The sequence below is a fragment of the Hippopotamus amphibius genome, chromosome 2 (genome assembly GCF_030028045.1).
Source record: "Hippopotamus amphibius kiboko isolate mHipAmp2 chromosome 2, mHipAmp2.hap2, whole genome shotgun sequence".
NCBI classification, from domain to species: domain Eukaryota; kingdom Metazoa; phylum Chordata; class Mammalia; order Artiodactyla; family Hippopotamidae; genus Hippopotamus; species Hippopotamus amphibius.
The window spans coordinates 151,294,962-151,310,808 of record NC_080187.1 but is presented as its reverse complement, the minus strand read 5'-3'; the positions used below and the strand labels follow the sequence as shown (position 1 = coordinate 151,310,808).

At 42.5% G+C, this 15,847-nt stretch overlaps 1 protein-coding gene across 3 annotated transcripts in view; it reads right to left on the bottom strand.

Moving 5' to 3' along the window:
• The window catches only part of MTMR10 (myotubularin related protein 10), a 42,404-nt gene that overhangs the window by 11,586 nt on the left and 14,971 nt on the right, over window positions 1-15,847 (bottom strand). For all 3 annotated transcript variants that reach the window (XM_057720336.1, XM_057720337.1, XM_057720339.1), the window contains exons 6-9: window positions 10,393-10,483; window positions 4,127-4,292; window positions 2,091-2,178; window positions 1,921-2,009 (exon numbers count right to left, since the gene is read on the bottom strand). In XM_057720336.1, coding sequence (XP_057576319.1) covers window positions 1,921-2,009; window positions 2,091-2,178; window positions 4,127-4,292; window positions 10,393-10,483 — 434 coding nt within the window. The remainder of the gene's footprint in view (window positions 1-1,920; window positions 2,010-2,090; window positions 2,179-4,126; window positions 4,293-10,392; window positions 10,484-15,847) is intronic.

Below are 15,847 nucleotides of genomic sequence, written 5' to 3'. Positions count from 1 at the left end.
ACAAAGAGAATCTGTCCTAGTTACAAAGAACAGAATAGCTGAAAAAACGAAGGGAATTAAAGTAATTCTTAGCTTAATAAGTTAAGTAATTAAAACTGCCACTGGTTCTAAGGTTTTCTAGTTAACAGTGTTGCAGCCTTGTCTTTCACAGCAACACTCCTGACAGAGCACTTCATCAGCGATGTGTCAGTAAAAACAAGGCAGGACAAGGTAGGACAGAACAGACGATAATCACTAACGTGCTTAAAGTGAAATTTAAATCCATGAGAATATGGACTTGTGGGACTGCAGTCACCCTCCTTTCCAGAAAACTGAAGGGTCATTTGAGGGTCACTTGATAGTTATTTGCTACAGTAAATGTGGCTTAGTTATGGCACTGTGGGAAAAACGGACGACCTGGCTGTCCCAATAACACACTGTGATACACAATTTCTGAGTCTCTCTGAGCTGGTTTTCTAAGATCTCTTCCTTTGTTCCTCATTTATCAGACAAGTATTAAATAAATATTCAATTGCAGGCATTTCTTGGGTGCTGAATATAGCTGAACAGTGGTGTGAAAAACAAACACAGTTCTGTCACCTCATGGTCTTGTAAGAAGGGCAGGCAGTAATCAAACTGTAACATACATGTACAATGAGAAACCGAAATAAGTGTTAAGAAACTTAAAAGCAATATAGCAAATGTATAACTTAAGGTCAGATCTAACTTGAGAGACAGGGGAAGGCTTATCTTAAGGAAGTTATGTTTGAATGCAGATGCAGAGAACAGGTTAGTACCAAGTGATGGGGGCTGGGCGGGGCGTGATGGGGGCTGGGCAGGGCACTTGCGGACCAGTGAAGAAGTTGGCCCAGTAGGAGGGGGCAGCACAGCCAAAAGTCAGGAGATACTAAAGACCAGCAAAACCCCAGGGCAGCCAGAGTCCAGAAGGGACAGGGCGTGGTCCTGGAAGAGACCTGAGAGGAAGGAACAAGGTCCCTCCAACACACTGACAAAGGTGGAGCTGGGGTGGGAGGAGAGGGGTAAGGTTTCTGAAAAGTGAAGGACAGAATCTGATGATGGACTGGACATAAAGGGCAGTGAAAGACAGGCATCAGGATGACTCCTTGGTTCCTGGGAGCAGGCTGGGAGATGGGGGGTGGTGTTGGCCACTTGGTGCCCATATACTTGAGTTCGGTTTTGAACATGATTTTAAAGGGCCTTTGAGACCTCCACGTGGAAAATGTCAACTCAGACTGGAGATATAAATTTGATAGTCACTAAAGCCACAGTCATGGGTGAAGGGAATATAGAATGGGAAGAGGGGGTGGCCTGAGACAAGCTCTAAGTTGTGTCTGGAGACAGGAGGACGGGCTGGCAGGGTCACAGAGTGCAGTGGGGACAAGGAGCTTCAGGAAGCGGAGGGGAGCAGGAGCCGGGGCCCAGGGGGCTTCCGGGACAGCCTGGCCAACGGTGCTGCCCACTTGTATGAGGAAGCCTGAGAAAGGCCTCCTGCTTCACCAACACGGAGGTCACTGGGGACTTGGGCAGATAACGCCAAGCTTGTTCGCAGTAGCTAATTACACCACTGTTCTAGTTACTGTGACTTGGCAGACCTAGGACACATCAAACTACAAGAAAAATCTGATTTATCCTGAAGTGTCTCAACTGGAAATCACTGCACTTTGAAAGTTCCTTAGAGGCAACATTACAGGAAGGCGTCAGCAACGTAAGATCCTCAAGTGTCTTATAAGCCAAAGAATTAAATTACATTCAGTATAACTTAAATGTTAATTTTAATATATTCAATTCTTTCCACACTGGTAACTGTTGTATGGAATATACATACAGTGCTTCCCAACTATCTTTAGCTAGTCAAGAGGTTACTTTTCTTCCCTATGACAATGAAAGATGCCCAAGTACCAAGGACCATCTCCTGCTTACCTCTGGTCGATCTTCCTCTGTTGTAGCACATCTTTTATGAGGGCTGTGCGCACAAGAGCACTGCCATTTGAGTGGCTCCAGCACCAGAACTAGGAAAGAAGCAGAGCCTTTACTTAACTGGGTGGAAAAAAGGACAACAGTATTAATGAAATCCACCAGGTATCACTTACTGGCATCCTTCTTCCAACAAACGAATGGGAAAAGATCTTCAGATCTTGGTCCGCTAAAGAACTTGGCACTACAAAGTACTCTGGAAGGCTGAAGAGGAAAACACAAGTCGTAACGTAAGAGCCTGTGCCTCAGGCAAGATAAGCATGCTCTGCAGACCCCACATTAATTAACGTGCGCCCTACTCAGGCTGTGCGGCGGGCACCATGGGGGACACGGACGAGCCTAGACATCTCAGTCTAAAACGTGTGCCAGGTACTCAGTTACCCCAATCAGTGCACTTACAGCAGGGGAACAATCCAAAGGGAGCACTGAACTATTTTCCAGAATGACTATTAATCAAACACATACGCAGTTTCTGAAAAACATGTCCACCTTCGTTCTCTCGACAGGCTATGGGTAGGAGATACCAGACACACCAGACCAGACTAGACCAAACCAAACCAAGTCCACAAATCTCCTGTGAAGCTTCAGCCCCCCTTCTCATCTCCCCCTTCTCTGTTTCCCATCCCCCGAAGGCAGGCAGACTCCAGGACCGGATTAGAGAGCAGTTACTACTGGGCAAGCTCACTACACCTGAAGGCATCTCTTTTCCTTTCCTCTGCTCACATGGCCAGGTAGGGGACAAAGGCAGGCCCTGTCACAGGCTTCTCAACACATAATGCACGCTGGCCACAAAGTTCAAATTCAAGGCGAGGCAGAGGAAGACCCAAGCCGCATGCTCCCAAGCCCCTTCCCCAATAACGCACTCCTAGACGGTCCTTGTACTTTGTTCACAACACTGCTTCTCTGAAAAAACTAAGGAGGACTTGAATGTCATTAAAGTAAAACATACCCCAAATCTGAGACTACTAAATAATATTAAACAAACAAAAATTGAAAAAACAATTTTCTGGTCACTTCTGGAGGATTCTAGGGAACCAGCTCCTTCTGAAAACTGGTTAAGTAAAGGGGAAAAAGTAAACATTGATCCTGCTTTCCTCATACAAACTGTATTTCAGGTTCTAAAGAGCTGCTGAGAGAAAAGTTCGATAGAATTGGAATAGGACCAATAGCTATCCTCAATAAATAATGGATCTGGGCAATGATCCTCACTCCTAATGAATACCATTTTTGAGAGCTAAACCCATTATATAAAAGGGGAACTCAGCACTGGGTGGAGCAGGCTGACCGCTGCAGGACCTGCCAGGCAGTCAGTGTCACAATGATGCCTGGAGCCCAGGTGATGCCACAGGGTGTGCCCAGCCCACCCAAGGAAGCGTTCTTGCCCCAGACTTGGAATTGAATCTAATTACAGCTGACCCTTGAACAACGCCAGGGTTAGGGGTGCAGACCCTCTGTGCAGCTGAAACCTGGGTATAACTTACAGTTGGCCCTCCCTACATATACGTGATTCCTGCACACCCATGGTTCCCCATGTGCAGATTCAACCAATGGCAATCGTGCAGTACTGTAGTATTTACTATTTAAAAAATCTGCATGGAAGTGGACCCACACAGTTCAAATCCGTGTTGTTCAAGGGTCAGCTGTAATTACTTATAAGCCTCTAGAGCTAGCTAACATTTCAAATACAGTAGACAGAGGAACATATTAAAGGACACTACAGGGTAAACCCAGCAATATCTAGAAAGGGAAAAAGTCCACAAAACAAATGGCTGGTTCTGTCAACAAAAAGAAAAAATGGCAAGTAAAACAAGGGATGGAAGGAGACTATCATAGATTAAAAGCCTGAGACAGATCATGCAAGTTCAGTGTGACCCTGATCTGAACAAACCAACTGTAAAAGACAAGATACGAGTGCAAATAAACACTGACCAGATTACTGACGATACTACTAGAATTATTATCATTTCTTCCAATGGATATTGACATTGTGATTAAAATGTCTTATCTTTAAAACCAAATATTCACTAAAGCATTATTAAAAATAAATATTCCATGAGCCATAACTTGAAAGTTAGCAGTGACAGCAGAGTTTGATGATTATTCCTAAGAAGTCACTCCCAGCCATGAACAACACTGTTGAAGCTGGACTTACCAGGTGGAAATCATGTAACCCTCGTTAATGGAACAAACTCTCCATCCGGATGCACCGGTCCTCTTCATTTCTCTGTCCCAGTCTGAGTAAGTTTCAAACAGCGGAGTTTTTTGGCTGCTTCCACCCCCAACTCCACCTCCTGAGGGTATTCCATTAGCTTTGTTGGCTATAAGAAAACGCAAGAGCGTTAATTCTGCTTCAGAGTCCCTCTCCTCTCTCCGTGCCTCCTGTCACAAATGCACTGCGATGTGGCACCTCTTCCCTGTTTGTCCCAAGTCTCTCCAAGGCTGCCTCATCTGTTCCAGCTGTCCTGGGGAAGAGACAGCCCCTCTCCTCTCTCAGAACAGCCCACCGTGTCCTGTCCTCATCCAGCTTGTCCCCATCCCTGCAGCACCTTCAATACCCCGTTCTTCCACTGGCTCTGCCTCCAACGCCTTCACTCACAAATAGGCAGACTTGGCTTTGAAAGGGCTTTCACGTGACCACACTGGACCCCTCGCTACTACACTACGCATTTCCCCTTCTGAAAGGGTGACTGACGCCTGCTGCCCATGTTTCCTCTCCATTTACTGCCTCCTCAACTGTCAATTGTCTTCTATCCCCACTGGTCCAGGGAAACCATTCACAAGCCTCTCTTACCCCCCTTCCCCAAGCTGTGGCATAAATCCAGGTCATTGCTAGTTTTCTCCCCACGTTTTGCCTGGAAAAATGAATGTAGCCACCGTTCTCAAACTGTCTGAATCGCTCATTTTTCCAATACTGACTTCTTAACCTTTTCTATGTAGGACTCGCTATGACTTTCTTGGTCTCCTATTTCTACACGATTTTTCTTTGGTAAGTTCACATGGATTCCTTAGACTCTACCATAGTGCCAGTCCACTGGAGACTCAGCAGAGGGCCCAGACTTGACTTTCCTTAGCATGGAGCCTTCTCCACTTGAGAGGCGCTGCGACCTGCTGGACGCATGCGCACGGCCTCAGGAGAGCCTCAGGGTGATCAGGGAGAAAGAAGGTGTCCCAACCAGCAGCCTGATTGGGTGACAGATGGCACCCCTCTCCTGGCCCAGGGTCTCCCCGCACAGGCTGCGACCATGGCCAGTCTCTCAGCTGACAGCCTGACCGACATTCCGCTGCACTCAGACCAGCCTGCAGCTGCCACAGGACACACTTGCTGAAATCAGGCTTTCAGGATGCTACCCTCGCCTCCAACTGTTCAATCATACTCATTTCCAACTGAATCCAGCAAACCTAACTGGCTTTTATTAAAGAGCCCTCGCAGACCTGCCTTGACCATTACTGCTTGTTATTCCCAAACTCCCATCCCCCTGTAGCCGTGAAAACCCTTGTGTCCTGTGAACATGCCATGCCCGTTCCTGTGGACTATGTACTAAACCTGGTGCAAAATAGGTATTTTCTGAGAACCTACTACATGCTAAGGCCTGAAAATTAAGATTTCACCCGTATTTTGAGGCGCTGGTGACAGCGCACCAGGTGGATGAGAGCAACATGGACATGGAAGGGGAACTTGCTCTCCCTGGGGCCGCAGGCTGGGGCGGGAAGGCCTCGGACCCGAGCAGCTCTGAGCAGAGTCCTGAGGAACCAGCCAAACCAACCGTTGCCAAGTGGCTGGTGAGAAGAAGATGGGCGTGCTGGGCAGAACAGGACATAAGAAACGTGGCAGAATTGTAGTGCTGAGTAATGAACTACAGAGAGAGCAGTGAGGGTGCCAGAGGTGGTGGAAGGGAGGCTGGGAAATGCGATGAGGCCTAGACTCTCAACCCGTGCTGCCCCAAACAGGAACCACCAGCCACAGGTGCTGTTTACATTTCAGCTGAAATTGAAATTAAATAAAGATTTTAAATTCAGGTCCTCAGCTGCACCAGGCACATACAAGTGCTCAACAGCCACATGTGGCCAGTGGCTTCTATACTGGATGATGCAGGTGACAGAAGAGTCCCACCACTGAACAGCACTACTCTAGATTATGAAGGGTCTCAGGTGCCGGGCTAGGAATTTTGAATTTTATCCTTTAAGTGGCATCAGAATTATGATTATTATGATTCTGCTTTTAACAGAGCTTGTTAAAAATTAAAATGCTACTTCTAAGCCCGTATCCTGGCACGCCACCGTCTCACCGCCTGCTCGGGAGTAACCACCACCAGAAGTGTGCTGGGGAACCTGGGACTTGTGATTTGTCCAGAACACGGAAGCTGCGTGGAACTTCCAGGCAATTCCCACTTCACACACTGTGTAGCAGAGCACCAAAACCACAGCAAGCTAGCCAATATTAGAAAACCTAAGTAATTCATCATATGACCAAGTTAAAGGGGAAAAACCCTCAAACGTGCAGAAAAATATTTGACAGAGTTCAACACATGCTCACGATACAAAATACAGAACATTTTAGCAGATTAGGAATAAAAGGGAATTTCCTTAATTTGATAAAGGGTATTTATCAGAAACAAGCAGCAAACATCATCCTCATTAGAACCAGGAACAGAAACGCTACCTGTTACCATCATTACTACTCAACACTACACAGAGGTCCCCGCCACACAATGAGACCACCACCACCAAAAGGGAAGTTGAAAGAACACAACTGGAAGCTGTGTAAATACTTTGGCTGCTTAGCCCTAGCTGTGAATCCAGAACTGCATCCTTTTCAGTGTTCTGAGGTTACAGACTTAGGAAGCTAGGCTGAGAACATGCTCACTGCTTACGAGATTGTTCCTTTGGCAAAACATGTAAAGTCTCAAGATCTAAGAATAGATGAATTTTTCTGAACATAAAGTGAGAGCATCTACAGGATATTGCACTGTTTGCTATTTCACAGGTTTTGCTTGTTCAGAACCTGTCCATCTCTCAGCAACCAGGACCAGGTCTCTGATACACTCGACCTCTTCAGTGAGAGCTTATTATGGAATGTGTAGCAGGTACTCAACCTGCCATTAGAGAGCTGGGAAATTTTAATGCCTGTGGCCTGCTCTATAAGGGGATTACTAACAGGCGCTACAGCAACAGACTGGCTGAGCCAGTAGTCTTAGGAAGATCTGGCTCCCCTGACGGTTACCTGACTGAGGTGCTAGGACACCTCTCCTCAGCCACATGAAACAAGGTACTGAGCGCTCCTGACTGTCACTATTTTCTGTGACACAGTGCACAAGTCTAATCCCAGACCACGCTGAAATGATCTGAGTTTCCACTTAACTAGGCCCCCTCCATATTGAGAATGGCCTCAAGCAACAGGAAAGACAAAAAAGTGGTCAACAAATGAAAAGAAAGCCTATCACTTTGATGACACTGCAGAAATGAGAAGTCATAAAGAAGGGTGAAGAATGGAAAAATAGAACTGTGATCATTAAGAAGTTCAAGAGAGCTGAGTCAACGAAGTGGTTCGGGAGGGAGATTTGGACTTTGCGGGCCTGGGGTGGGGCTGGCATGGCTGTCTTTAGGGATTCTGGTGCACAAGGCAGATGCACTCCTATTCCAGAGACACGAGGACCAAACACAACCATTTACATCTACACTGAGAATATTAAAAGAACTGATAAGCAACAAACTTTAAAAATTTGTTTTGAATGGATTTTGTTCTCTGTAAGTGGTTTTTAAATAAGCATCTAAAGGAAAATCTAATACAAGACATGTTTAAAAAGGATAAAATTACAAAAAAAAGAAAAAGCCGCTGAAAATGTCTGTTTTCTACTGAGTCTGCACTGCACCTTGAGATTATGTCACCGCATCTGCGAACAGGTGCCTGTCACGCAGTGGAGCTGCCCACACTAAGGCTGCAGGTAACCTGAGGTTTTCAATTCTTTAGTCCAGAAGCATAATCTGACATCTTATCAATTTCATAACAAAAATGGATCTGTACTTTTTGGACATTACTTGTCCAATAATAAGCTGACTGGTGAAAACAGCATCCTCGTGGCTTCTTTCAAGTTAAAAGAGAAAAACTAGAACCATTGTTCCAGCTGTGCCAGTGCCTCCTGCAGTGTCAGCGTGTGGCGTGTCCTGAAGCCTGCGGGTGCTGGGCATCTCCCACACTTCACGATCCTCACAGAAGTACCTAGATGACTGGCTTTTCACTCAAGTGATGGTGAACATGAAAGAAAACCTCAGAAGGCCTAAGGCCAGCTAAAAGAGTCTTAGACAATTGCAGGGGACATCCTCTAGCTTCACATCTTATTTGTGGAAACAGCTTTGTCACCTACCTGCCTGCAAAAAGGACTTCTTTAATCCAGCCAATGAATCAAGGTGTCATCCAGAAGTTCAAGAGTGGATTATTGGGCATCTTTCACTCACAAATTAATGAATTCTGACTGCAGTGTGTGGAAATTTCAGGCTTCTTTTGATCTTAAAGGTGCAGTTTATGCTTCTGCAACAGCATGGAAGGATATGAAAGGATGTTACCCTATGAGGAATCTTAACAAAACTTTGGCCAAGTGTTATGTTTATGAAATGCCTGTCAAGGAGGAGGGGTCTGAAGGATGCAATATAAAAAGTGTTCCTGAATATTTTTAGTGTTAATTATCAATTGTTATTTTCTCAACAAGCTACATATGGGAAGATACAGAGAAGTGATTGCTGGGAATAAGGAAACCAGTAAGAGAAGAGCTACGGACTGAATAAACTATTTAAGCATCATCACCCCAGAGATGCCCACGAGGAATGGATGAAGACCACCGTGAGAAGTAACTGAAGCAGGCATCATCACCAAACGCACAATGAGGTTCACTGTGCTTGCTGAACATTGTGCAGAACACATGGGTCTGTACCCTGGACTGAATCGTTTCTACCAGGAAAAAGGTAGCATCCAGAACTGGTCTGTATCATCAACAAATGCAAGTGGGAATCAAAGGCTCTCCTGTGACTCTTGTGCCCCTTGAAGCTTTCATCTCAGTCACTCTCTCGCAACTTTGGGTAAGAGTCCTGTTGAGGATACTCCTGATGATCACAGTCTGCAGCCTGATGAGCAGCCAGAGGAACACTTGCCTAGCTACCAGTGTGGATCTACAATACTTTGTTTTCAGACAGTAAGTGAACTTTCCTTATATTAAGAAATAAACTTTAAAAATTAGTTGTATTATTCAAGCCTAAGTAACAATTAGTTACATTTTGGTAAGAAAAGTTAAGTTACAAATATTTTGTATCCAATTTCTGTAAGTATAGTACCATAAGATAAAAGCTATCACTTCACATATCATCTCTATGGTGTTTACAAGTATCTTTTAAAGTGGTGAAAGTGCTTCTACCACATGCATCTGCAGATACTGTGTATTGTTCCTACATTTTAATGCATTCACAGTGCAGTGATACTGGAATATACTTTTATTATACAGATTATTTAAATTACTCTATAAGTTCTGAGGTAAAAAAATGTAAAAGACCAGTAAAATTAGTAATTTATAGGCTCCCCGTCCAGACCATGCTGGCTGGAGTGAATGGACCTTTCACTATAAGTGTGTAGCTAAGCCATCTCTCTCCCTTAAAGACTGGGAGAGCACGTGACCCAGCAGGCAAACAGACGTGTGGTCAATAACCTACGAGGGGCTAAAGTGAGACTGGACCTCATTGTTTTTCCTCTAGCCTTTTATAAGGTTAAAAAAAACTGGTTGATCAAAATTACATTTGTATATAAAAAGAATGCACAGAATTACACAATCCCTTCGAGTTTTTCTTGGTGATGTCATTGCCAACATATAAGTGAACAGAACTATTCATATATATTTATAAAAACTTTAAAATACACTTGTCCTTTGGACGAATGCTCATCTTCCTTTCATGAATCTTATTCAAAAATATAAAGTCAATATTCTGACAATCTTAATGTAGTCCACTAAAAAGTTCAGCTTTTGCATGAAATCACACCTTGCCAAAAAAAGATCATGAGTTTCAAATATCTTTTAATTTTCTACCAGTTTTCTTAAAAGAAGATTACTTTAACTCAAGTTATGAATTAATAAGTGGGGAGGGAGAGGTATCTTCCTTCATCATAAAATACAAGCCAGTGACTGTAGGTAAAATATTTGACATGGTTCTCATAAGCCTATATTTATAGTTGCTTATAGGTTCTTCCTGGTCACTTTTTAAAGAAATAATCTGACAAATGTTATCTCTTTTAGTATATAGTGCTTACTTCTCTAACAGTTTGAAGCTGATAATTCTACAATCATTAAAGCTCATGTACTTGGAGGCTTCTCATAAAACATAAGAATAAAATTTAGACAATGGAAAGTTAGTCACAATAGTTAATAGTTTCATATTTACCTGAATTGTGGTATTTTTTCCCAACATATTCAAATGCAAAGAGTAGCTGGAGGTCTGTTGGCTGGGAATAATGAGCTATTGCAAGGCATACCTAGGAAAAATTCTACATTTAGAATTGATTTCAACACACTTAGTTAAATGAAATGTACAACAAGGCCTTGAGGGCAGGGAGCGTCCTCTAGGGCAGGGAGCGTCCTCTAGGGCAGGGATTATAGACTTATTTCCATGTTTTCCTGTTGACCTAGGGTGTAAAAGAGCTCCTTAAGGCCAGGGATCTCATTCACTGTTGTGTGCCAAGATACTGTTTAATCTTTAGTGACTACATGGTAAGTATTCAGTAAGTGTTTGCTGAGTTGAATTTTAACAGGAAAGTAATTTTATCCAGATAAACAAAACTTGAAAACTAATGAAGCATTCTCCAAAAAGGCAGTGACATATCCACTCCTAAAAAAAAGAAAAAGAGAAGTTTCATTTTTTATGGACTATAATGATTTAATACCAGCAATTTGGAAGACTTAATTTTAGGTATGAATTTTTAGTGTTCATACCTCATGCATTAAAAATCTACACTTAAAAGAAAAGCTACAATTTTTTTCTTACAAAAAAAAAAAATAAATAAACGTACATGGGTGGCTCAAAGAGGTAAAATGCTTTGAGACTATGCCTGTGGTGGAAAAAGCATGGGCTTTGGAATCCAACAGATCAGGGCTTGAATTCCAGCTCTACCAAGCACCTGCCATGTAACCTGTGTGAAGTCAACTCATCTCTCAGAGCTTTGGTTTGCATACCTGTTCAATAACGATAATACCTAGGCTGCGGTGAGGATGAATCACCTTAGCACACACCTGGCCTCGGGGGGAGCTCCATGCGTGGAAATACGGCTGCGGTTACCCTCTACTGCTATTGGAAAGAATGAAGGATGGTGCTCTGTGCCCATAAAGCCCTGGACTAGACCATGGGCACAAACACTCTTAAATGAGCAAAGAAGACAGAAGAAACTGAAGACATATGCAAGGAGAGAATAACAGTCAATCTCACTTCAACGATTAAGTATCATTTAGAAGAAAAAGCATTAAGCCAGAATGATATACTTTTGACGGTGAGCAAGCAAGAAGCGTAGTTGATTGTTAGTCCACGTCAAAGTAGTGGTATCTGGCGGGGCTGATGCAGTCTACTGACCGGTCAGTATGTGTCAGTTGCTTGTTTAAAATATACTTTAAAAGTCTTCTATAGATAACCATTTACTGTCTTACTAAATTAAAACACAACTAAGAGAACAGAGTCATCGTTAGTTTCAGTTTTGACTAAAAACAACAACGAAAGCTCCTTGAAGCTTATGCAACACCTTGCTTTTCTTAATGTCTATGGGAGAGCTTTCTATGAGAGTCCCACTTAGGAAATTTAGGAGATAGTGACCTACATTCTCATCCCCTACCTGCTCAACAGTCTTTACAGCACTTCTTCCAGCAGCAAACTACTGAAATCTATACCTTGAAAAAGTCCTCGTCACTTCCTGTTCCTCTGGGCACCATATTTAGTTTATAAACCTTTGTTGCACTTTTCTCAAGATTTTTTCATTTTTGTCCCATTTTTCCTCACTATCATAGCAAAACCTTAAGCCAAACTTGCCTTACGACTTTTCTGTGGGCTTCCCTACAGTTTTAAAACAAAACAAAACAAAACAACACTTGAGGATTCTCTTCAAAAGATGAAATTTTGACCAACAACCTTGTTCTTTAGATTATCTGCTGTGGTTCCCAGATACTTGCATAATAAATGAAACCTTCTTATTTTCGATTCTTCACCAAACCGGTTCTCCTCTACCAGCCATCCTGTACCCTCCCCACCACCCCTCAGCCGTCTCTTGTCCAGAAGCACAAGTCTGCACATATTCTGTCTGACTCAGTCCTAGCCATCTCCTCGGCCACACTCTGCTTGAGAAACCCTTCCCAGTGCTCAGCCAACCACGCTTTCTCTGAAACTGTCAGCTCAGCTCAACTCTAGTCTCCTCACCAGCCTTCCTAGACTGAACCAATTTCACAGTATTGATTGAGGAAACCCTCCTGTTCTCTCTGAATAACAACAGTTCTAACATAGAGCGTCTCTTCAGTTAACTATGCTTATGGAGCGGTACTTTCCAGGTCTTCACATAATAGTCATGAGTGTGGATAAAAAGGAGGACATAGGGGTTCTTTGTTTTACTTCCACCACAACATTCAATTCCTCAAGGGCAGACACCACGTCTCCTTCCTTCAACAGGTATTTACGGAGCCGCCACCATGTCCTAAGCCCTGGGGATGTGGGAGTGAACAAAACAGACACAAACCCTGCCTCATTAAGCTTACATTCTAGTGGGGAAGACAGACACTAAAGCAGATACACAGGAAAGACTACAGTGAATCAGACAATCAAAAGTGCTAAAGGGAGAATAAATCCAGCAGGGAAGAGGATGTGAAGCGTTACAGTGAGGGAAGAGGAGAGCAGGTTAATAATGTAGAGAAGGAGACCAGGAGAGGCCTCTGTACAGATCTGAGGAGGCCTTGAAGACCCCTGCATTTCTGCCATCTCGTCAGCAGCTTTCTGGAGGTGCTTTGTGCTTAATAGCTGCTGCACTAAAAACACTAGTTCACAAGAGGAGTCACTAATATAGTCAGGAAAATGCTCCAAGCCAAAAATACTAGATATCACTTTCTCTGAGACAGTCAGAAAGCAGTCATGGGCCTTGTTTACACAAAAGAAATCCACAGATCATTGATGATGGAATATGTTTTTTATGGCCACAAAGTCTATCTGCTAGGCAAAACCCAACATAGCCCATTTCTAAAAAGCCCGTAAGAATACACAACATCACATTTATAAAGGTGAGGAAAGAAATGAGTTTATCTAATGGCATCCACATTTAAAGAAGACTATAAAAATACTGTGAAACCAACTCTGTTCAATCGTTGCACAATAGTTGATTTGGGGTGGAAGGGGACACAGCCTGAACTATAGCTGTTGCTTCAGCAGTGTAACCACAGCGTGTAGGACTTAGCTCAGGTAACCTCAGTACAGGGTACCTTTGGGAACCCAGACAAAGGCACACACAACTTGTGTCCTCTGGGTTACTGGAGTGAGAAAACCAGCAGTCCTCTTCCTTGAGCTTTTTCGTACACACTATTTAAAAAGCCTACACCCACGTTCCTAGATTCCATTACTAAGAGTTTAAGAGACTTAAAAAAGTAGGTCTCATTTTCACGTAAAATTATGCTCATTTTGTAATGTACTCCCTAAGTGATAAAAAATTTTAGAAAAACTCTCTCTACATCTTTAAAAACTGCCTCTGAAATAGTTCATTTGCCCTGGCTATCATAGAAAATGAAGAAAATCTTGATTAAAGACATTAAATTATGGTAAATATTTAATTGGAGGGAAAAAAGTAAACTACTTTTGAGGTGATTTTTGGACCAAGGCTGACATTCTTGTCTGGACAGAAGCCAGAAGTACCCACGGTTAGTGGTTTCTCCAGCTGGGGGCACAGCACAGGAGAAGCTCAACACACAGCCAGTGCTGGCACATGGGCAAACAAAACTAATTTTCTGTATTTCTGTGGTCTGAAAGCCACTGAGGACTAAGTCTCAGATTCAAGGCAAAAATGACAATTCAGGAAAGGGCAACTTGTTCTTTAAATAGATGAGTTAAATTTTCATTTCTAGAAAGTATGCCTGAACAAGTGGTTCAGAGCCAACTAATCTGAGGATTAAATGGAGACAAATGGCATAGAATTCACTTACCATCTTTATACATATATATTTATATATATATATATGATAAATCATTAAAAACAATCTTTTGCCCCTCAGTTTCATGCAAAACTTCTTCAAAAGGAAATGGTGGCTCGAAGTTGATTTAAGGCCAGATGTCCAATTCTAGATATCCAAATTCCTTTTTTCTTTATACAGACCTTTCCCAAAAATCCTTATTTATAGCCTAAGAATAATAAGGATGAATTCATCTAATTTTGTCGTAACACTACTTAGGCAATACCAGCTAGACTACCATAAGGCTTTAGAGCAACATTTAACGTAATGTGAACCAATTTAGCATTCCGAGATTTCCATTCAAATAGGAATACAAATGCTCCCAGTATTTCCAAAACTAATCAATGGTTTACCCACCAGAGAACTCTGAGCACGCATCTGGTCATTGTAAAACAATCCACAAAAATCAAAGCATTTCCAGAGAAAACTTAGCATTCAAAGTTTCTAGGAGGTAAAAAAATCAAGCTCTACCTTCCCAATTGTTAGGTACCTAATTTTAGATGAAAACTTTCACTTGAAAAAACACAGTATGCTAGAATTTTTGTTTTTAACCCATGAAGCCATTAAGCTTTGTAAGCCATACATGACTTAACCCTGTGTTTGAAAACATGTAAATCAGGGGAAAATGTCTCCATTTATATTCTTAATGCCAATGTTTCTTTCCTGTATTTTTCCGCTTATGACTGTACAAAGACAAAAAGAGCATTTCTTTCAGGTCTGAGGTAACTGCTTTCTATATTTTACGAGTGGGGAAAGGATTTTTGCCAGAAACTTGGTCTTGTGAAAGGGCATAAAAAATTGCACCAGCCTAGCCTGTTTTGTGTAGCCAGTTCAATGAGGCCCCTATAGCACTTACCAGCAACAACAGGGAAAGGACATTCTGATTTCCACAGCACCTTGTACCTGCTTCATTCATTTGGAAACTAATCATTTATGTGTAAACATCTTTTATGCTGTTACTGTGTACTGTTACTTAATTTTCATTTGTTCATGCTTTATCCCCTCAACTAAACTTAACACACGGCCTCACACATCAAAGATGACCAACAAGTATTCTAGATGGCGGGAGAAGGAGCCAGATAACTCTGATTTCCAATGACTGAAATAGTGTCATTTGAAACACAGAGTCGAGAATGGGAGAGATGTCAATTTCCTGAAAGACTATTGGGCCTCTGTATCAATGTCTTATTTTAAAAATACCCTGTCCTAACTCCACCTCCTAAGTTCCATGGTGTCCCTATTCTTGAGATGATACACATCCTGAAGGTAATATTTTCATAAGCAGATGCTTGATGCTTTGATTAATTTACAACTATATCTGAGTTCAAGAAAGTAACTTGGCTAAATTATTTTATATGCAGTCTACTACCTAATTAATTCGAAAGTCTTTCTACATAAAAATAGGCATCTCAAATTAGTAAAATGCCAAAATCACAAACCGCAGAACTGAATGGCTAAAATCAGCCTTAAAAGTCCTCTAGCTGCATTTCCCATTCTGCAGCATGCAGAGAGATGGCTATACACACTCTTTCTGAAAACTTTTAGCCACAGATCCCACCACTATTCTGCCACATAACCTAGCTGCAGGGGTCAGGCATTTTCAGATATTCATTTCATGTTTGCCCTCCTGTAAAGAAACTGTTGACTCTGGTTCT